General features: G+C 50.1%; 1 protein-coding gene across 10 annotated transcripts in view; it reads right to left on the minus strand.

Moving 5' to 3' along the window:
- Positions 1–17,171, minus strand: part of MYOCD (myocardin) — a 37,209-nt gene extending 20,038 nt beyond the window's left edge. For 2 of the 10 annotated variants that reach the window (XM_064675603.1, XM_064675602.1), the window contains exons 1-3: positions 16,009–16,553; positions 6,459–6,524; positions 2,185–2,240 (exon numbers count right to left, since the gene is read on the minus strand). In XM_064675603.1, coding sequence (XP_064531673.1) covers positions 2,185–2,240; positions 6,459–6,524; positions 16,009–16,078 — 192 coding nt within the window. In that variant the 5' untranslated portion in view covers positions 16,079–16,553. Of the gene's footprint in view, positions 1–2,184; positions 2,241–6,458; positions 6,525–16,008; positions 16,554–16,771 lie in introns of those variants that run through there. The other 8 variants (XM_064675604.1, XM_064675605.1, XM_064675611.1 and 5 more) reach the window with 8 other exon arrangements.
- Positions 17,172–21,816: the final 4,645 nt, after the last annotated feature.

Below are 21,816 nucleotides of genomic sequence, written 5' to 3' on the forward strand. Positions count from 1 at the left end.
TAGGGGCACAGGATGCAAAATAGCTTTTTAAAGTGCTACAAGAAAAAAGAGACACAGTTCTACATGTGTATGCATTTAGGAGAACCAGCAGCGTGCTCAAACTTCAGCTGAACAGCTTGAGCTGGGAATGAGAGGACACATCTCACAGCACAGGTCAGAGAACACCAGAGCAGCTGCTGGGGAGTGGGATGTCTGTGGGTGCTCACACATCAGTCAGGACTGACTGAGGTGGGGCTGTTCTGCTCTGGGGCAGAGGCACAAGAGCCCCTGTAGTCCCTCTCTGCCACCCTTGCTGGAGTGCTGGGTGAGTGCTCAAGCATTACTGAGCCAGGGCTCAGGAAAGCCAGCCTGCCTCAGCAAAGGCAGCCTGCTCTCAGTCCTCCAACCCAGCAATCTATTCTAGGACACCAACTTCAAAGTATGTTGTGCTGGCCTGATGACAGCCTCTAACATAGCCAGTGACATGTTTAAACAAATAATAGATATTTTATTTACTGAAGTCTTTCTAATGCCTTACCCTTCCCCCTGTATTTTTTCCCAGCTTACTTCCACCAATACAATCCCTTGCTTGGACCATGGGCAGGTTTACCTGGTGCCTGTGCCAGGTAGGAGCGAGCTGGTGTCTGCACCAGGGTGCAATTAAAATCACCTAATGCATTTCCAGCTAATCCTCAGATCAGGTCCTGACTTCAGCTCAGCTCCAGTTGCTGGCCTACAGCTGTGGCTTTGCTCATGTTTCTGCTATGACTTCAATTCCTTTGGACCTTATCTGTTTATAAGCTGTCCTTGTGTCTCTGGGGCACAAATGGTGGAGAAAGGCTTCAAATGTGGGCTTTTTAGCATCAGCTGAAGCAGAAGAGCTTGCAGAACACAGGAACAGTTCTTGTTATCTGCTTTCTGTTCACACAACATCAGCTGGGAGGAATATCAGCTAAACCGCAAATGCCTTTGAGTAACTATCTGGAAGCAGCCATGGTCTTCCCTGTCCCAGGTCTAAGCAGGGCAACCTTGCAAGAGAACAATGTTTGTTATGGGCTGTGCTCAGTGTCTTCCTTAGGACGCTCTAAAAACGCCTGAGGTTTGGGATAGACTGGACCATCCTTTCCCATTCCCCAGGCAACTAGCCAATGAAAGCTTTTGAAGAGAAAGACAAAGAGACACAAATGTATACTTAAACTATAAAATATATGACACTTCAAGGATACTTTGGATTGCTTGAAAATTTGTAAGCATACTAATTTTTCAGAGTCATATTGTGTTTCTTATGCTTGCCATTTATTACCATGGGAGACTTGGGGCAAGTGATTTGGAGGGTGTTTAAGTTCAGAAGAGCACTACTCTGTATTTCACCATCGTTCTTCCTTGCGAAGGCCCTTTCCCATGTGACTGCCAGCACGTTTTGTGGATTAATGGAACAAACTCTTGTGCATGACTGTGTGATTTCTGTGGTCATCCCTCCAGCTCGGTCATGGCACTTGGAAACCAGGGTGATTTCCCAAAAGGTGATCAAGGGAGTTTCAATGCATTATGGAAATGGCTACTTATCTCTGCCTTCAGCAGTATTTAGGGAAGCCAGATAATGGGGTGGACGGGAGCCTGGCCATCTTCCCCCTTGGATGTTGTGTCCCAGTGGCCAAGCTGCCCTGCGGAGCCCAGAGCCAGGCTCCTGCCTGGGGACAAGTGTCAGCTCCCTGTGGATTTGCTCCAGGAGGCAGCTGCATTCCCTCTGCACAGAACTAGTTAGGATCCTTCAGGCCTGTTTGCTGCTGGCCCTGCTCTAACCTGGCTGACACAGGAGTGCAGAACAGCCAGCACAGGCTGTGGAGGGACAGCAGCAGTTCCACTGGTTGGACACTCACTGCAAGGTCTGCCAATGCCATGCTGAACTGTGCCCTGCCCACGGCCCCTTGCAAAACCCTGAGGCTGCTGTAAAACCCCACAGCTCAGGGCACAGATGCCCCCTCTGCCCTCTTAACCCTTCCTTGCTCAGAGAAAGGCGCTCCAGAACATCTGTGAGCACACCCCATGTCTGGAAGCAGGGGAGATGCTCTGCCCTCATCCTTGGCCACAGGGCCCGCATGGAGGATGCCAGAGGAGGGGATGGTGGTGGAAGGTGCTTTCAAACCCTGTGACTCATGCAAAGCAAGCCCACATGTTCTCTCACAGGATGGCTGCAGGAGTTACCTTGGCTCGCTCCAGACTTTTTCGCTGTTCATGGAATGCAGATGGGCTTTTCAGTGCTGCAACAGGAAAGAAAGAGGAGCAGTCAGCACAGGAGCAGAAGCAAGCAGCTACCAGGATATTCAGCAACAGCATTTTAATGAGTGCTTTAAAAATAGCAACACAAACTAGCTGTTGTCTTTATTGCACTGCCTAAAAATAACTTAGGAAAGCTCTGGGAAATCCCATGCTCTCAGCCAGTCCATGGCAGGAGAGCAGGGGAGATGGAGAGCAGGGGGAGAGCAGAAGGCACGTGGGCAGGGAGGGGGTGCAGGCATTGAAACACAGTGCTCTGTGGGACACGTCAGAGAGCAAATATGACTTTTCTCTGGAATGTTCCCTGCAGGGCATGGAAGGCACCACAGCTCCAGAAGACAGATCTGGGAAAAGGAAACACCTGTGAGGGACCTCGCCTGAAAGTAAAACCTGCAGGTGACTCAGGCTTGAGGTCAACAGGAAAACTAAGACTGCCGCAGCTCTTGGGGTCCGTGGGCGCAGCCTCCAGCGATGGTACTGCAGGGGAAGGCCCTGGAACTGTGGTCCTTTGTCCTTCTTCCATCACTGACTGTCCCTCCCCTTCTCACTGGACATTTGTCCTGTTCCCTGCCCAGAGGCAGCTGTGTGACATGGGACCTCCCTGGCCCAGCCACGGTACCAGGCAGCAGACCATCTCCTGACACCAAGGGGGATTAACTCAGAGGGGCTCCCAAAAAAAGGCCAATCATCCCTGGCTCTTGGACCAGTGAACACCAGTCCCACCAGTCTGTGCTGGAGTCATGGAGAATCTTGCACATTTCCTTGTTTACTGGGGTTTAGTAGAAATAGAGGCAGAATTTGCATGGTGAGGGGGTTAATACTTCTCACATCCTACAAAAATTCTTTTTTGGCTGTGTAAGCAGGCAAAACTCACTGTTCCCACTGGGACAAGGAAGGGGAAGGTGTCCTGACCCACAAAAACAGTCCGCTGCAACTCTTTGTTTGGCAACAGAAATTCTCTTTCCATCTTCTGAATGGGATGCAATAAAGACAGAAACTATTTTCACACAGGACATGTGATCCTCCATCAGTCTAGGGGAGGAGGAAGAGAAAACTGAGGAGAGACAGGAAAGGTTTGGAGGCCTCTGAACTGGCTTTTGGTAGGCAACACCAAGGCAACCCCTGGAACCTCCAGTGAATCACAGGAAAACACAGAAGGCACATTCCTACTCCTGACATTTGTAAAGCAGACGGACAGAAAAGTGTTGCTGTGTCATGTTCTGGTGAGCAGCCACAAGCACTGGTGAGAGCTGGTTTGATCAGAAGCAAGATCAAATAGTGCACAGGAGAAATGAAGTTAGCAAGAGAGATGACTTTCCCAACCCTGCTCACTGTGCAGTACTGATGCTGGCATCGTGCTACAGGCACTGACCAAGCACCGTGCTATTCCAGAGGAAAATGTTGCAGAGCTCAGTAATTTATCAAGATTTTTGGAGGAATTATCTGGATGCTGCAGCTTGTATTAGTCTGCAAAACAAATAAAGACATGGTACTAGTTGTTCAGGGGATGACATCTCAGCACGAAATGGCTGAGGGTCTGGAGGCACCAGGGCAGAGCTGCTGCATGAGGGGTCTATAACCGTGGGACTGTGGCTCTGAGGTTTCCGTGAGAGGATGAGGTGGTGGCTGTGGCTGTGTACAGCAGGAGGGTCTTCAAGAGCACCTATTTTTGCATTCCATCACAGTCAGGGGAACCTTGTCTTGAGGAATCCTTGATCCTGCAATCTGCCTCCTCCTCCTTCTAGGCAGGTGAGCAGGATCTGGCCCAGGGCAGGTGTCTGGGCAGGTCTAGGGAGAGGGTTTATCCATGCTCAACCCTATAGCTGCCTTTCTGCAAGTGACCCTGCATGCTCTTGATTCAAAATGCTTTTGCTGGCTCTGCAGCAGTTTCACTGGGGCAATAAATCTGCATGTGCTGGTGCGAGAACTGGAAACTTCCTACTCAGTGAGGCTGAGGAATGGGATGGGCTCTGCTCTCGTCTGCACTGGTACGCATCAGGAGCATCTTGCGCAGAATCTGCTGTGCCATGTGCATGCTCCAAGTGTGGGCCCAAACCTGCCTCTCACCATGGAGACCAGCCATGCCCATCTTTACTTTTTCCAGAAGAGATTCTCTTTTCTCTTTCCAGAAGATTTTCAACCCCTGTGTGTTACAGCCATATGGGCTCATTTCTTGACCTCCTGCAATAGCTGTGAACTGAGATCCTGTCCTAGTGCATCTCCTGGAGCCAATCTCACCTGATGGTCCTCAGAGCCAACAGGGTGTGGGAAGATAAGGTTAACAAAGATTTGTTTTTCATGAGGAATGACTGCACATGCCTAAGCCATGGGGAAGCTGGCTGGGGCTCCCATGTATTAAATGCTAACATCTGACACTTCCTCCTGAGGTCAAATGCAGCAGTAAAATTCTGCATGTTTGTTTTTATAATGGTAAAAGTGCCTTTTCTTCTATTACTTTCAGTGAGTGAACTATGCTCAAGTTTCCCAAAACGGTCTTCTTGGACAGAAACCAGACTGCAAAATCTCAGCCTAGAAGTTGGGAGTGCAAAGAAGCTGTAAGTAACAGGAAAATACACTTCAGTTGCCATCAGATAAATTTGGCTTAATAAGTGGTCTGCAATGTGTAAGGTTCGAGCTGTTGGGTGCCACGTGTGCCAGCTCAGCCCTGCAAAGCAGTGCCAGGTGTGCAAACCTCTCAGTAGGCACTGCTGCTCTGTGAGTGTCCAATGAGCTGTCCTGCACCTTGTCCATGTGTCCGCACCTTTACAGAGTGGACTTTGCAATTTCAGAGATGTTAGACATATTTTTGGCCATGGACTGTATTCCTGGTTCTTGCAGTCCTCTAACAAATGTCACAGTATTTTGTTTAAAGCTTCAGCTCCTGGAGTCTTGGGATTAAAGTGCTTGCCCTTTTGTGGCAGGTAGCATAAAATCTGAATGTTTAAACAAATAAACAGGTGAAAAATGGAAAGAACATGCATTTATCAGTCTTAAAGCCATTTATCATTTTGGCAGTCATGATTTTGTCATCTTGGTCAAGTTTTCTTAGTGCTTGATGCTGACAATAATGTCCTGAGCAGGTGACTGTTGCTGGCTACCTTGGCACAATCGTTCAGGTGGGCAGGGTGCAGCAAGCAGTGCCAGAGCCATGCTCTTAGTGAGGTGTTGTTCTGCTGTTGAGGCAAGAGCTGCATCACAGTCTTCAAGGTCAACCAGAAGAGACAGAAGTGACACAGCGTTTGGAAAATTGTGATCTTAGCAGTGAACCCAAGGGGTCCTTGATGAGACAGAAAGGATCCTCTACCTGGGTCCCAGGTAACCACAGATATGCACGTGGAGCCTGAGCTAGGTCAGGATAGAGTATTCCACCGAGCAGGGCTGAGCTCCCAACATCCTTTCTCCAGTGGTGCTACAGGTTTCATGATGCACCTGCAGGTGCAGAAGGGATTGTTTTCATTCACTGACTTTTTGGGCCCCAGCAACTGACTTTCTGATGCTGCCTGACTGCAGGATAATGCTGTCCTGGAGCTTGTCCCTCAGGCTCGAGTGCCAGGTGAGCAGGGGTGAGTGAAGTCAGAGAGGGAACACATTTGTCACTGTGCCACAACCAGCCCAGGTGGGGTTTCACTGGCCTCAGGTGTACCCTGATAGCCCTGCCCTGTGGGGTCCTGGCTGGGCACGGACACGGATCTGGATATATCTCAGTCCTCCAGGGATTGCATTTCCGCTCTGGGGCCAAGGCAGTTGCCTGTGGCTGCCTCCCTCCACAGCCTTTGGAATGGGCCCTCTCTACCTCTTCCTTGTCCTGCCACAGAGGTTCCTGGCTTTTACAGGGGGACAGGAGATTCCCTGCCCTTGCCTACGTGAAGAGCTTTGTGAGTCTTCTGCTTGTCCTGCTACAGTGACCCTTGGGACAGGGAACTCTGCAGCTGAACTTTTGGATGGTGGAAGGTAAACATCTCTCCTGACTTCAGTTTGAGCAGGGGCATTACAGTCTGTGTGATAAATGCTGAGCACCTCTGTACAGCACCAGGGACCATCATATTTTTGCAGGGCAGGGAGCAAAGTTCCCCTGGGAGTACTTTGCTCTGAGCTCTGTGGGTCTGAGCAGGCAGCTGGTGCCACACAGTGTCCCAGCAGTGCCCAGGATGAGCAGAGCCCCTCTGAGCCAGGAGTGGGTGGAAAAGGCAGAAGATACTCACGTGGCATGATGCCTTGGTCTGCCAGCTGCTCACGGGTCCTTCTCTGCTGGAGCCGTAGCTGTAAAACTGTGAGAGAGAGAGTGTCAGGGAAAGGTGCAGGACTGTGCTGAGATGCCAATACAGAGCATGTGGGGGGGTGTGTCTGTGTGTGGCACTGAGGTCTGGCCCTGATCCCTGCTGCTGCTGGACCAGCCTTGTGAACAGAGTGCTCCAAGCCAAGGGGTCTGCCAGGGAGGAGCTGAGAGCCCGCACCCACCCAAGTCCTCCCTTCTGCACCAGTGGGCAGGGCCGGGCTGCTCTGGCACAGGCACTACCTGGTGCCTGGGACAGGCTGAGCCCTGCCTGGCACCTGGAATAGTGGCCTCAGGTGACCCTGGCTTCAGCTCAAATAGTTGCTGAGCTCTGCACTCTGCAGCTGGGAGGTTCTCCCTCGTCCCATCGCTGTGGGTTGAGTAGAGCTTTCCAACTCCACCACCCTTCTGAGGGCCTGGCAGCACATTTCCAACCCTGCAAGGGGGATGCAGATATGCTTACTGTACCAAGGGGATGCACATAATGTGGTGAGGAGCAAATAGTGCCATCTCTGTGAACCCACTGCTCCAAGGACCTCAAATCTCCCATATAACTCCTGTTTAGGAGCAATGCACTGACAGATGGGAATGACCCAGTGAGTGCCATGGCCTGAGCTACAGAGAATCAATTAGGCATCCAACAAAGAAGCATCTCTCAATATCTGCATTATGTAATCACAGCCCACCACACACCTGCTGCCCGCCTCATGCAAGGCTGCAAACCTCTGCATGGCCCAGGGCTGCACAGGTTAGTTCATCCCATCTCTCAGGTAGCCATGCCTGGGCTTTGACTCCTACACCTTTGGTTTTGCAAATTTGTCTTCAAGAAGACACCTGTATCACAAGGTAGAACATAAAACTTACTTCCATTCTTTCCTGCTGGAAGCTCAGTACAGCTTGCCATGAGGACAAGCGCCTTCCAGCAGTCACAAAACAACTGCACACACATCCCCTGCCCATCAGCACAGCCCCAGACTGCCTCCCCTCAGCTGCCCGGAATGACCCAGCGTTGGAAGGAGAAGAAAGGCAAGAATAGCCTTTTTGTCCTTGGGAGCAACCTGCTGAGCTCTGCCAACAGCTCATGTCACCAACACAGCTTCCCTGGGACATGGGATGGAGCTCAATAATAATCCCTTCCAGAGCAGTGCCCAGAGCATGAGGCTCCCTGAGATGCCATTTCTTGTGACTTTTCCACGTCTTCTGTACAAACCATATCTCGCATTCAAAGCAAATGTTTAGTGAAAGCCTCGTGTGGGACAATGATCTCCTGTCAAATTCCAGCACTTCTTAGGACACCAAAGATAGATTCTTGTCGTGAGGAAAAAATGTAGCCTTCAGTATTTTGTAAAGTCTGTGTGTGTGCTGCTCTGCTTAGGCCAGGGTGAAGCTGGTAGCTCTAAGTCACTGGCAAACCTTGCTGCCAGGAGAGTCTGTAGCCCTCCATTGCCCCATGGAACCACGCCCAGTCGGTGTTGGTTCTGCCCATGGACACAGATCTAGACCCTCACACTCTGGTACCTACACTGGACCCTGTTATCTGCACCCCCTTTGCAGAAGTCAAACACCTCAAAGGCCCTCAAAACCAAATAACACAGTCCATGCCTTGGGAATGCCCATCTTTCCTCCTGGACTGTAGAGGCAGTTAAAAGGTAACCAGTTTGTGGCAGGTATCTTACACGGGATGAACTGTACCTCAGTTTCTGTGTGCAGAACCTTCTCTGTGACTGCTTACAACGCTGAAGAGCTGTGCAAGAACTTGGCCCTTTCCCAGAGGAAGAGATGGATCTTTATGGAATAGGTGAGCTAAGGGAGGTCAGAGACTGTCCAAGAATAAAAACAGATTTGTTGCTCACCCAAGAATGGTTCTTTGCTCTCCTAGTCCTGGTCCAGTGTCCTGGGCATTAGAGCCCCTTGCCTTCAACTGAGGCAATTTACACACAACATCACATCACCAACTGGGATCAGAGACAGCAAAGCCTTCTGGACTCACAGACAAGGACACAGCAGCCTCCCCATCTAGCTGTAAAATATCCTGAGTGATGATGCTCCATCACTTCCCTTCACAGCTGCCACGTGTGCCAAATTATTTGCACTGTTTCACTGCGACTTCCAACACGGCCAGACCAAGGGTTGTTCCACATCCACATTGGCAGGGGGATTCTAACAGTCAGATAACTGGCTATTCAAGGTCCACATTCCCTGCTGCTTCTGATTATTTCATAGCCCTTCCCAGCAAACAAATAATTTGCCAGTCTCAGGGAGCAGTCAGCTGTCAGCCAGGCCAGTGAGGATAAAAAGGAGATGGTACAAATTCCCTTGGAGCATATCTTGGAAGGTGACGATGAGTTCCAGTGTAGTGGGTATAAGATTCATCATCTGCCGTGATGCAAGAAGTTTTGAAAACATGCATGTTTCACTGCCATAGCTCTCCCTCTACTTGTCTGCAGGAGCAGCACTTGGGAACACAGATTTCCTAGATCCCATGGCCTTCCAGAGAGCTGGGCACAGTCCAGGGGATCCCATCCTGCTGCAAATGGCTCATGCTCCAGCTGACAGCCTCTCCTTTGCCCCCTGCACTGAGCACTGCAGATAGACCATCACAGAGGGGATCAGGGATTATTTAATGATAATTTTGTGCAAGGAGAAAAAGTCTCCAATTTGGTTTTCATGCTGACAGGCAAAAAGGCTGTGACCCAGCAATGCCACTCACTGCTCCGAGTGTGGGAGCTGAGCTCTTCCCTGGCAGGTCATGCAACCTCCCTGAGGCACAGACTTCATTGTGGACCATGCTGAGCTTACAAACTTCCTTAAGTCTGGCCCATTCTTAAGCCACAGAGCAAGGAGGGAAAGCTTATCCAGCCTTGTTTGTTCAGGGCACACTGTCAAAAAATGTGAGGACAGGCGAGTGCAAGTGCTGGCCATTTCCAGGAGCAGCACAAGCTCGACTGTTGAAACAGTTATTTCAGCCACCAAATATTCACCCAAATCTGTATTTCCTTATGCATGGATACATAACTTGACTCCCATAAATATCTCTGTGAACTTCCAAAGCGTGTTGCAAACCATCTGAAGAAATGTAGTGGACAGTGTCAGACAATAATGCTGAACATCCCTGCAGCAAGAGGGAAAGCAGCCTCTGAGGCAGTGTTGCAGCTTGACAGATGCCAGCTCAGGGTTTGCACCTTTCCCTTACAACCAACAGTGCTTAAAAACAGGGTTAGAGGAGCCCCTGGCACCATACAAACCACCACCACTTAGCTGCTCCTTTCCTTGGAATCTGTTGAGGCTGTGTCTCACCAGCTGCATTTCTGTCCTCTTCCTTTGCTGGAGTCCTGAGCTCTGAGTGCCACCACTCTCGATGTACAGGAATTAATTTTTCATGAATATTATTACTTTTCAAGAGAATTGCTTTTGCTAACACTTTAGAAGAACATTTATGATACAAAGAGTGGTGGCTGGAGCACTGAAGAGACAATCTTGGCCCCACACCTCCAGCATCCTTGTTGCCTGACTGCACCAGCTTGAATGGCTGTACCAGCCAGGGGGCAGCCAAACACATTGGTCCTGTGGTACCAAGCTGTGCTGACACCACCAGCTGCCACCAGCTGAGAGAAAGCCTTTCTTTCAGCAACGCTGCTCCCTCCTGTGGTACCCCATGATGAAAAATCCTCCCTGGATGATGTGAGACATGTCGGACATATTCCAGTGATTTCGCTCGTGAACTTCTTCTGTTAGAAAACACTGCTCCTCCCTTCTATGCCAGCACCAAGTCCCTTAACTGAAAACAGTTTTCAGAAATGTCCTCTGCAGTGAGGCTGTGTCACTGGTGCACACAAGACCTCCTGCTGTCAGTCACAGCTGTCTCTGGTGACCCAAGCTCTGAGCACTGCCCGTGACTTGCAGTTGTGAGTCATCTTCCTCTCTAGGACCGGAACTCAGAGGTTTAGGAAGCTAAGAGGACAGCTTCAGCCTTGCCTGGCCTAGTGATGCACAGAAAAGACATGTTCAAATCTTCTCTCCACCCCAGGAGTAGGCAGGTCTGGCCATCTGCTTCAGTCTCTGAGGGTGCTTTGAGACCAGTGCTCAGCAGACAGTCAGGGTGGGCTGGGACTTTTATCCCCTGCACCAGAGCATCTCCCACACTGGGGTATTGCCAGAGCACTCCTACCACCATCCTCTGCTTGGAGAATTGGCTTTAGCAGCACAGGGGGCTGAGCAGCACGAGAAGAGAGGGGAGTGCCCTCCTGGCAGGGTTCAGGACTAGGACAGGCAGGCAAAGCCATGGCTGACTTGATCTAGTGTTGGGGACAGTCTGTTTCCAAGAAGGAGGATGGATCAGAGCCTGTCTCTTCCCACCAACACTTACGTAGTGGCCAGAGCAGGTTCTCTGGAAACTCTGAGGATGCACAAGGCCGTCTCAGCATTCAGCTTGTTCTTGCAGCTAAATCGAGCTGCCCAGGTGGGCAGATGCAGATCTATTGCTGCTTCTTGACTTCTGACCCAGAATCTGCCCCTTTCTCTGATGGACCCTCTGGCAGTGGGACTGACTGAGGCACGGTCCCTACTGCTTCAGCTTTTTCCAGTTTTCTTACGTAGTTTCAAGTGAAATTCCAATAATTCACAGAATCACAGAATTGTTTAGTTGGAAAAGACTTTTAAGATCATCCAGTCCAACCTTTAACTCAGCACTGTCAAGCCCACCACTAAACCATACCCCCAAGTACCACATCTATTTTTATTGCTGGTTTCCTCCCTGCCCAGGCTGCACCAGCACCTTTGCTCTGATTGGGAACCACGTTCACAATCAGTGCAATTGCTGTTCTCTCATCCGAAATGAGTCAATGCTGCTGCCAGAAGTCATAGTGGGGCAGTTACCTTCTGCTCCCTCCACTTTGTGCTGCACCGGCCAGTGCCTCTGGGGACTGGCAGAGGCACCACCTTATGCCAGCTGGACCCAAGTGCACGACCGTGATGGGAGTCAGCAGTTTGACAAACAGCTGAAGCTGACACTGCCACTAAAAAAGCAGCAGCAAGTCACTGTCCCCTCTGCCAGCCACCCCAGCAGCTCATTCCTGCCCTCTGTGGCTCAGAGCTGGGGTTTGGGGAGGGCGAGTGCAGGTCAGTGGTGCACGGGATGGGGACATCTCTGCTGGGGCCAGGGGGGAGTTGGCAACAAACTGGGAATGGGGAGAAGGGACTCCTGTTTGCAACAGCAGCAGTTTTGTTACCTGTCAAACAGCAGCTGAGCAAATGTGAAACACGGGTTTGTCCACGGCTACGGTGTGTTCCCAGAGGAACCTGGTGACCTGCCCCTGCTCACACACACTGGATGGCAGAAAGCAGCCCTGGAATCATAGAATATCTGGAGTTGGAAGGGACTCACAGGGATCATCGAGTCCAGCTCCTGGCCCTGTTTTGGACCCAGTCTCCTTCCAAAGGCAGGACTGCTGCAGGCTTTGAGACTGGCTTTACATATATGTCTGAGGCAATGAGTGAGCATGGTGGGGGACAGCAGCTGCCCCATGGGGTCCCTTGACTGTCCCAAGGTCCCAGCAGGGCCAGAGCAGAGCTGGAATGCTGGCAGGGTGCAGTCACGTTGCTTGAGGCCTTCTCAGGGCTGTGTCTGTCTCCCTCTGCAGCTGTGTCAGGAGCAGGAGCAGTATCCACAGCAGGGTGTCCCACAGGCAGGGCTGGGAGCAGGGGGCTCTGTTCCAGCTGGGCAGCAGGCTGGCATCAAATCCCTGATGTGGGGGCTGGACGTGGGTGAACGTGGAGTCACTCCGAGCTGGGTGACAAGCCAGCCAACCTCCTGGGTGCTGACACCAGCAGAGCACCGCAGGACTTGTTTGTCAGGAGCTGCTGTTTTGCAAAACACCTTGGCCAGGCTCTGTCCTGAGCCCCTCCATGGCTCTGTGCTCTGGTGACAGCCATCAGCCACAACGGGATTTCTCTGTAGCATCATGTCTCCAGGCCCATGTTACCCTCTGATAACACGGCCCCTGTGGGAACCATGTGAGCAGAGATGAACCTCAGGAAGCTGGGCATGGCACTGCTCAGCCAGGACAGCCATGGAAAGCCCTGGTCTGTCCTTTCCCAGGTGGGTGCTGCTTTATCTCTTCCTATGCTGTCACTTCAGAGGTGGGAGCATTTTACCTTCTCCCAGGCAGATGTGCTACAAATATGTGTGTTATCTGGGGGATTGCCCTGAAAATCTTGTCTACATTGGTCAGAACTACATTTCTAACCCCAAGTTTGGGTCTTCAGGAGCCTTGGAAGAGACACAGGACCACAGCTAGCTAGCAAGGAGCCCAGACCACCAAATGGGCACTACTAGCTGTGAAATCCCTCTGAGGGATTTCTCCATCATGATGTGCAACCCTGATCTCACCATGGTCCTGAGAACAGGCTCTCACCTTGGAGTCTTTCCTCCAGCACACCCTGAGCAGCCCAGACAGATGTCCTCCGAAGCACAGTGAAATAGTTTCAATCTGTGCTACAACACACACCCTGAGAAACATGTGACTGTCTACTGAAACACTGAGGTATAAGATGCCAGAAAAACAAAACCAAGCACAAATCCATCTACATAAAGTCGGCGTTCTACAAAAACTTCACAAAACAGTCTCATCAGTTACAACGAGGCCATGGTTTGAACACACACACTGACAGTGACCTGCACGAGTTCAGAATCCGAGAGGAAACACAGGCTCATGTTTTATCTTTGGACACCAGGAAAATAAAAATAAAGGTTCGGCCAAAATGCCTGGTCTAACACCCTACCAAGACCAACTCTCTTCTGCCTCTGTTGACCTGCTGATTTTGTTCCAAATCACTCTAGTCACCAGAGGCAGACAGAATGAATTCCTCTCCCCTCTCAGCTTCATGCAAGCCCTATGAGCAAGAATGAATCCTTTCCCTCATGGAGCCAGGCAAGGCTTTTCTGTAAACCCACCCCTATGTGTCCATAATTAGGCCTTGGTACCCCATGCCAAGCCATACAGAGCCTTATTTATAGTGTCAAACTTTCACTTCTCACCAATTATCTAAACTACCACTGAGGTTAGGCAGATATTGGCCTTGCAAGCTCTTTCCATACCACTGTAAGAAAAGGTAAGGGTTAAGGTTAGATTCGCATTTGTTGGTTTTGTCTCTTGTGTCTGATGCTGCTGCTGGAGAATAACTGGTTTGTATTTAAAGAAAATCACATAAATTATTGTCTCTGGAAAGAGTTAAATGTGTTTCTGGAACAGCACTTGGACGTCCTAGTTGATTTAGTGCAATCCCATTGATAGTTGGAGCACATGGGATAGCATGGCAGACTTGAAGAATCATCATTCCTGCAAAATTTGTCAGGATGACCTCAGATCAGAATATTTATCTTTGACAAAACAGACAAAATAAACAGGCACACAAATCCTCGAGGAAGGGGAAGGGGACCCTGCAGGACAGCAGCATGGAGGTGTTTTTCCCTCTCTCGTCTGGAGTGGTTCCTGGTGCCCAGCACTGGGGTAGCTGCTGTTTCTCCACATGGCAGAGCTTTGCTGGTCCTTCACTTGGACCACTGGCGAGACCAGAAGAGGAGAAACCACCATGGGACTGCAGGGAGGATTGTTGGGCACGCTGTGAAAAGCCACTGCTTTTCCACCACCACACCACCCTTTCCTGGACAAGCTTTCTTTTCCTTGCTACTGATGCTGCCAGATGGAAGCGAGAGACCAGAGAGACGACGCTCGAGCCACACCTACGTCCCACCACCTTCTAGTTGCCACCTCCTTGCTCCATGTTCTCCCTGAAGCATGACACAGAGATTAAAGGGATTCTGGGATGAAGAAACAAGTAATGTATCTCTAGAACTATTTAATACACTCACATAGCTCTTTCAGCTGCTCAGCATGTGCAGGGCATGGAGAGAGAGCAAAAGTTTAGTTACTAAGATTTATTTCAGCCCTCATTAATATTGTCCTGGAATCCTTCAAAAGGGATTCAGACTCATCATGAGTCATGGAGCACAGTTAATCCTTCCCAAACCAGCCTCACACCTGCCTGCACGAGACCACTTCCAAAGCGATGGTGCATTGTCAAGCCTGGCTCCTTGGGGCTTGGAATTTTGGGAGCTGATCCCTCCCAGCTCTTTGCAAGCTACACAGCTCCCTGAAACTGCTGCTGTCCTGTGTGACAGCCCTTGAGCCATGCAGGATGGTGTGGGGCAGGGTGACGGGTTGTTTGAGACTTTCATCCCTCTTCCGAGGAAACGGAGGATGGTAAATCAGAGCTCTGCACCTCCTGCCATCCTTGGGGCTTTACAGCTGACAAAGCCTGCACACGGAGCAGGGACACCAGAGAAAACTCTGTCCCGTAGAGATTTTGAACATAAAAGACATTTCATTAAATGTTAGCTTTTTCATCTGTATTCCCCATGTTATTAAAAATCCAGCACAAACTGAAAGCAGCATTATTGACTTATTTGTGTTCCTCGGCATCCTGCTCTCCTCCCCTGTCTCACACACTGCGACAGCCAGAGTTGTGCTGTGGCCATGTCCCATGTCACCTGTAGTGGTCCCGGACGTGGGGACAGCGAGGTGCAGACGTGCATTTGGGATTCTGGCAAGCCCAACTCCAACAAAATAAATAGGCAGTTGTGGGAATAAGTCATGAATAAGAATGCTCCACAAATTGACTGTCCTAGAAATGCTGAAAGGCACGAGAATTTATGGACGCAAAGACCCACAAAGTTTACTTTTCCTGGAGAATCATTTGAAAAATATGTTTAGAGAGCCCACTGTTGGTTCCATAATAAAGCCAGCTTACAAATAAACCAGAAATGAGCCTTAAAAACAACCCTGGTTCATTTGAAAAGAATGCAGGGACAATGCACAGCCCATCCTCCGCTCCTCAGGGAGGTGGCAGTGTTGCTTTGTACATGCTGGAGGAATTGTTACAGAGATTTTTTTTTCAAATGAACAGCAGTGTACCATAATATACCAACAAAATTTAAGGAATGACTTAATCTAATGAAATGTAAGATCAGAGGGATATGGAAACCACACCAAAGACCTGGACCCAAGCTTTGTATAATTGAGCCAGACTAGGACAGTTGTGTTTGCACACACACTCTGGGGTTTTCAACCAACTGCCAACTTTGTATTTGCTGAGAAAACAAAGTTTAAGTTGACCACCCAGCTATCTAAGAGATCCTGATAACACCACTCATATCTCCTGTCAGTATCATAAATCTCCAATTTCATTATCTACAATGCAGAAAGAGGCAAAAACACACACGGCGTGGGTGACATGCCAGAGCGGGTGCAGCTGATTTGTCTGAACATCCTCATAGATAATATTCCCAGGGAGATCTTCACCTCTGAGAAGGTCAGAGAAAGCACATCGAGAACGTTTTTTGACATTTCTGTTAAAACTGCAGTTATGTTATTAAAAAAACTACAAGTCAAGATACCCACTCCCAAACAGAGCATACTTACTATAGACGCAGCCAGTGACTAAAGGAATGAACGTCCAGCAGAGGGGCTGATCAAGAAGCGACCGTCCCATAGTTCACCTTCACTCACCTTCACTCACGCGGAGCGTCCTCGGAGAAGCCCCTGAGTGGAGCTTCCCCGGACTTACGAGCCGGAGGCATGTTTTACTGCAAACCCTCCGCGAGTGGCAATCAATTGTGTGGCTCTGGTTTTATTTCTCTGATGATGTCACTTTAAATACTTTTCATGTTCCATTTGTTATTTTTACTTCTAAAAATGACGCATTTCTTCAAATTCATTTTTCTCCAATTAGTCACAACCTAATGGAACCAGCTCGGCTGCCTGCCTGTCAGAGACAGTGTCGGGCCCGTCCACACCGCGACTGTCACAGACAGACCCGCCAGAGCACCTGGAATACAGGGACGGCAGCAGGCACGTTGTTTATCCCAGATGCCCTTTTGGCTTCCTGCCCAAATCTTTTGCAGCAGGGCCAGAGCAGGAGAACTGGGAACTGCAATTTTACCAGAAAAAACCACAGACATAAATCAAAGACAATGAAAAAACAGGAGGAAAAAAGCAACAGAGAGGAAGGAAGATGCGTCTCTCCACTTGTGGAACAGTCTCTGTAAGAGCAAAGCCGTGACAGCTCTACAACCCCTGGAATCTTTGCTCGCATGCTGCTTCCGAACATTTAATGCAAAACAGCCTGTGGCTACGGCTTTCCCAGAGAGAGAAGGTTTAAGAGAAATCTCAAGGTTTTCCCTACCTGATCTGAATTTGCTCCGAATCAGCAAAGAGTGCTCAGACCCCAGGAGTGTCATGGTGACTCAGGGACCAGATCCAGACGCCCCTCACTTAAACCACTAACTTCCTCCACAGGGAAAAGCCGACCAGACCGTGGCTGGTGCTCAGGATTCATCCAGCTCTCCTGGACTCTTTGGGTCCTTTTACAGCCGGCTGGCAAGAAGCAGCAAGTGGCTTTGTAAGATTTGGTCCCATCCAGCACTGACCCTCCACAGACACCAACTGCTCCCCTTGTGCTGTGTTGAACTAATTAACGTGGAGCCAGCGGGAGCCTCCTCCCGCCCGGAGTTTACTACCAGCAGCTGGGTGTCCTGGCTGATGTCATCGTCTAGCGGGGAGCAGCGACTATCGGAAAGGGTCTTAGCAAAGACAGAAGTTTGATATCTGATACTAATTACTACCGGCCGTACGCAGCCAATCCGGGCGCTCCCCGTCTCAGCCGACTTTGGGAGCCGCTGGAAATATCAACAGGCCGGGCTTAACTCTTTGCAGCGTGGTGTGAGACGGGCTCTGCCCCCTCCGCTCCCCCCGCGGCGGCCAGTGCGGCTCCGGGGCTGCGTGTCCCGGGGGGAAGGGCCGGGCTCAGCCCGAGTGTCCTGGGCGAGGGGACGGCTGGGTGAAGGTCCTTCCCCGTGAGTGCCACCTTGGACACCCTTCCCGTCAGAGAGGACTCGGCTGCTCGGCAAACGGAGCTCTGGCTCCGGCTGCTGCCGCCCCTCGCCCGCACAGAGCTGTGTCCCGGCTCACACAGGGAGTGCGCACAGCGGGGCTCAGTGTTTCACAGAATCCCAGGATATGCTGAATTGGAGGGGACCCACAAGGATCCTTGAGTCCAGCCCCTGGCCCTGCACAGGCCCATCCCCAAGAGTCACCCCCTGTGCCCCAGAGGATCAGCCAAACCCTCCTGGAGCTCTGGCAGCCTTGGGGCTGTGCCCACTGCCCTGGGGAGCCTGGGGGCTCCCCAGCCAGCCTCTGGGGAAAGAACCTTTTCCTGAGATCCAACCAAAACCCTCCTGCAGCACAGGCGTGCCCAGAGCTGTGCTGCTCAGTGCACATCTTTCTCAGTGTGTGGTTCTGTCCATGGGATTATCCACCTGGGAAGCTCACGTGCTGTGGCTCAGGTGGCAGATGCTGCAGGCATCCATAACATGTCCTCCTGTGCTGTGGCACACAGACACTCAGGATAGATGAGGCAGGGCTAAACATTGGCTCAAAGTTTCCTGTGCTACAGCTGAGCACAGCAATCCTGAGGAGGGTGGGAGCAGTGGTGTGATGAACACAGCTGCAATAGAGGATCCTTCCCCACCTACCAAACATGCTCTTAGAGAAGAAAAGCTTCTTGCACACATACAAAATAAAGAGAAACAGATCCTTTGGGGCTTCCCTTCCCCAAGCCCATGTCTAGTTCACTTTAGGTAGTAGAAGAAGATGAACTAGAGTCACCTTTTAGTGTGTAGCACAAGTGGTACAAGCCAAGCTAAGGACAAGGACAAGTCTCAGCTTCCCTGACACACAGGTCTCACCTGGGAATCTGCCTAAATTCCCTCTAGATCATAAATACCCACCTGAAAACTCCCTCAGAACTGGTTTGAGGTTTTATTGTATGTGGGATTTTTTGGTTTTTTTTAACTTTAATTTATTTTAATCCCATGGTTTCTGTAAAGTACTCTTACACAGTTTGGGGGAGTGATCGGCATTTCAGGGCTTCTAGATGCGTGACCCCAGAAGCTCTGATTCCATCAGTGCTCCCCACACAGTGGAGAACTCCTGGAGTCCCTCACGCTCATGTAGTCCACGCGATACAACCACAAAAGCGCAGAATCATTTAGGTTGGAAAAGCCCTCTAAGATCATCAAGTCCAACCCTCATCCCAGCACTGTCAAGCCCACCACTAACCATGTCTCTAAGCACCAAATCTACACATTTTTTAAACATTTCCAGGAATGGTGATTCCACCACTCACTCTCCTGGGTGGCTTGTTCTCGTGCCTGACTACTCTTTCAGTGAAGAAATTTTTCCTAAACCCTGGTACAATTTCAGACCATTTCATCTTGTCCTATTGCTTGTCACCTGACAGCTGAGGTCAATGAGGCTGTCCTGAGCTGAGGCCCCTCCCTGCCATGGGCTGGACAGGTGATTTCCTGGTCATGCTACATCCGATGAAGTGGATATTCCTTAGTGACTGATGGGGGAGAGGTGATTTAAATAAATTTATCTCCAAGCATTAAGCTGAGTCTGTAACAGCAAGGTGGCAGGAATCTTGTTCCTTACTAATTTTTCTTAATGTTTAGTCCGCTGAATTTGAAATGTCCTGTGTAATGGACTTATCCTCCTAATCAGTGCTGTCCTGAAACAAAAATCGTCATTTAGCAGAACCACACCATGAGCAGCTCAAGGACAAGACAGAACTCACTGACACCCCCAGTCTCAAACTGCAGTTTCTTTTACTTTTTTGCTTTGCGAACTCCTGTTTGATCTACTGCTCCTGCTGGCCAAAGCCCCACTGAGGTACCCTGCTCCCTTTGGAGCCTGATGGTTCCTAATGTCTTTTCCATCGTGCATGAGCTGGAGCTGCCTGAGGGGTCTCTGGCCATGCAGCCCCTCTCCCCCTGGGCCTGTCCCTCTGCCCCATCAGGACTCTGCAGATGCGATGGATGGGTCTTTTGTTCCACATCTGCCGTGACAATGCCCACATCACCCTGTGGCCCAGAGAAAGTGTCTCCAAGAGTTTTTCACTCCAGTGCTGTGTCTTCCTGTGAGGATGAGCTCTTCTTCTTCAGACCCCTCTTGCTGTTACTGCAGTCGTTCCTGTTCTTGACCTTTCCTGCCTGCACATCACCATCTCCCCTTTCTGAGTTCAGTGGAAGAGGAATAGAGTGCAGGGGGACATTCCATGGTGTGATGCTGCTTGGGGTGCATCTCCCTGTGGCAGCAAAAGGCCATCAGCAAGGGATGGCTTAGGATCAGCAAGGACAGATGAGCGGCCCAAGGTGCGCAGCATCTCACGTGGTACTCTCACCCTGGGTGTGACCCTCTGCTCCTTCAGGATTATCTGCAGACATGAGGGATGGGTACAGGAGCTCTAGGCCTGATGCCAAGCACTTGGAGGAGCCTGACAGGGCAGCCTGATCTCCTCTGCCAGACCCTCTGCTGAAGAAGGGGTTTCTCCCATCATCTCCACCGTGGGTACCTTGTCTGTCTTGAGGCTCATGCACAGAAGAGGGTTTGTCCAAAGACCTGACATCGAGGGCACAGACAGTGCAGGTGCCCTCTGGGCCCCTAAAGACCTTCAGTATCAAAGTTTTCCCCTTTCATGGACATGCATTGCCTACCTAAATGATTAATGAAGACAAAGGATTTTTTTTTGTAGCATGGACTACTAGCATGAGTAGTAGGTGAGGTGGATACAGGCTGCGGTCTCTTAATTTTTAGAGCAGTCTGGAGGTGCCTCTAAAGCAGTAAATAAAACAGAAAAAAATTAAAAAATCAGGTTTTGACATTCAGAATTTTTTTCACTTGGTCCCACACAAGTGCATTTGTTCCAAGGCAGGAAGCAAAGTATTGTAATGAGCCAAAATCAGGACTACGTAAGAAAAGGAAGTAGAAAGGTTGGGCAACGATCAACAGGGAAAAATGGCAAACATTATATTTTTTTTTTTTTGGTGGGGTAAGGGCTGCAGAACCTGCAGCTGAAAAAGTAAGCAGGTTAGTAAAATCCCAGAATTATTAAGAAAGTGGTTTGTGACCTGCCTCAACTGAGTGGATGGCAGATGGAGATGATTTGATGTGGATAAGTGCTGACTGTTGTGGCAGAAGGGAGGATGGACCCTGGACTCCCCAAGCAGAGCAGCCTGGGAAATGGAGCCTTGTGGAGATCACTGACTCCTTGGGCTCGAGTCACTGTGAGCATGTAGAGATGAAGAGCAAGCAGAAGTTTTCTGCTCTACTGGTTTGGTAACTCTTCACCCAGGCCAATGGAAGCTGAGGTGTGATTTAGCAGGCACATCCTGGTTGGTGATTTTCTAGGGATGTGTGTGGGATGGGATCATCCCATCTGTCTGACCTGGCCTCCGCTTTGATGGGAAGCCTTCGTTCCTCCTTACTCTTTTCTCAGGGCTTTTTATGAACCTGCAGGCAATTCCTGAGCAGTTCCCTTGGAGGGCACAGATCAGACCAGTGCATATGGGAGGTTGTACTGGCCCTGTCCCAGGGCAGTTCTCTGCCAGCTCAAAGAGTAAGTCTGCTTATCTCTGAGCACTTTTACAACAGACATTAAGATGTGCGAGGCACCCAAGCAATCCCCTCACACAGTGTGAGTTTCTCAATGCCAGGGTTTGCTCAGAGCCTGTCCTGGACACCAGTGCCTGATGGTGTTGTGACTTTGCTCCCTCTTCCCTGGCATTACAAGTCCATGAGGGGATGGATGAGACTGTTGCAGCTTTCTTTATTTCCTTTATCTTTTCAGCTACAGCCTGTTGGCCACTGATAATCCTTCCCCTGAACACCCAGATCCCAACAGTCAGCCTTGGCACTCTGCTGAATGACACCAAAAATGAATGGGACGAGTAAGAAAGTTGAGGTGTCAGCCAAAGGGCTCGAGCTGCTGTGAGTGATCTCATCTGAAAACTTAAACCAGAGCTTTCTTTGGGTGGCCGAGGAGAAACTCAAATGGTCTTGCTTACATGCTTCTCTCCATGCAGGTCCCTGGCCAGGTGATGTTGGAGCCACCACTCTCAGAGCACTGAGTGCTCTTCTGAGGGGGCTGTAGAAACTACTCTGATGACTTTGGCAGCCACAAGACATGGGGCTGTGGCTTCTCAAATCTGAAGTGGCCCCAGGCTCTTGTCCTTGAGTGGCCATTGCTAATGGCTCTTGACTGTGGAGATGCATAGCCTCGTTGTCTCTATTCCCTGCTTTGTGCATTATTTACATCTATTGATGTTGACTTTCATCTAATGTTTCACCTCTCAGGCATTCAGCAAGGAGAGAACATTCTGCAACTGGTTG

This window comes from Pseudopipra pipra, chromosome 19 (genome assembly GCF_036250125.1).
Source record: "Pseudopipra pipra isolate bDixPip1 chromosome 19, bDixPip1.hap1, whole genome shotgun sequence".
NCBI classification, from domain to species: Eukaryota; Metazoa; Chordata; class Aves; order Passeriformes; family Pipridae; genus Pseudopipra; species Pseudopipra pipra.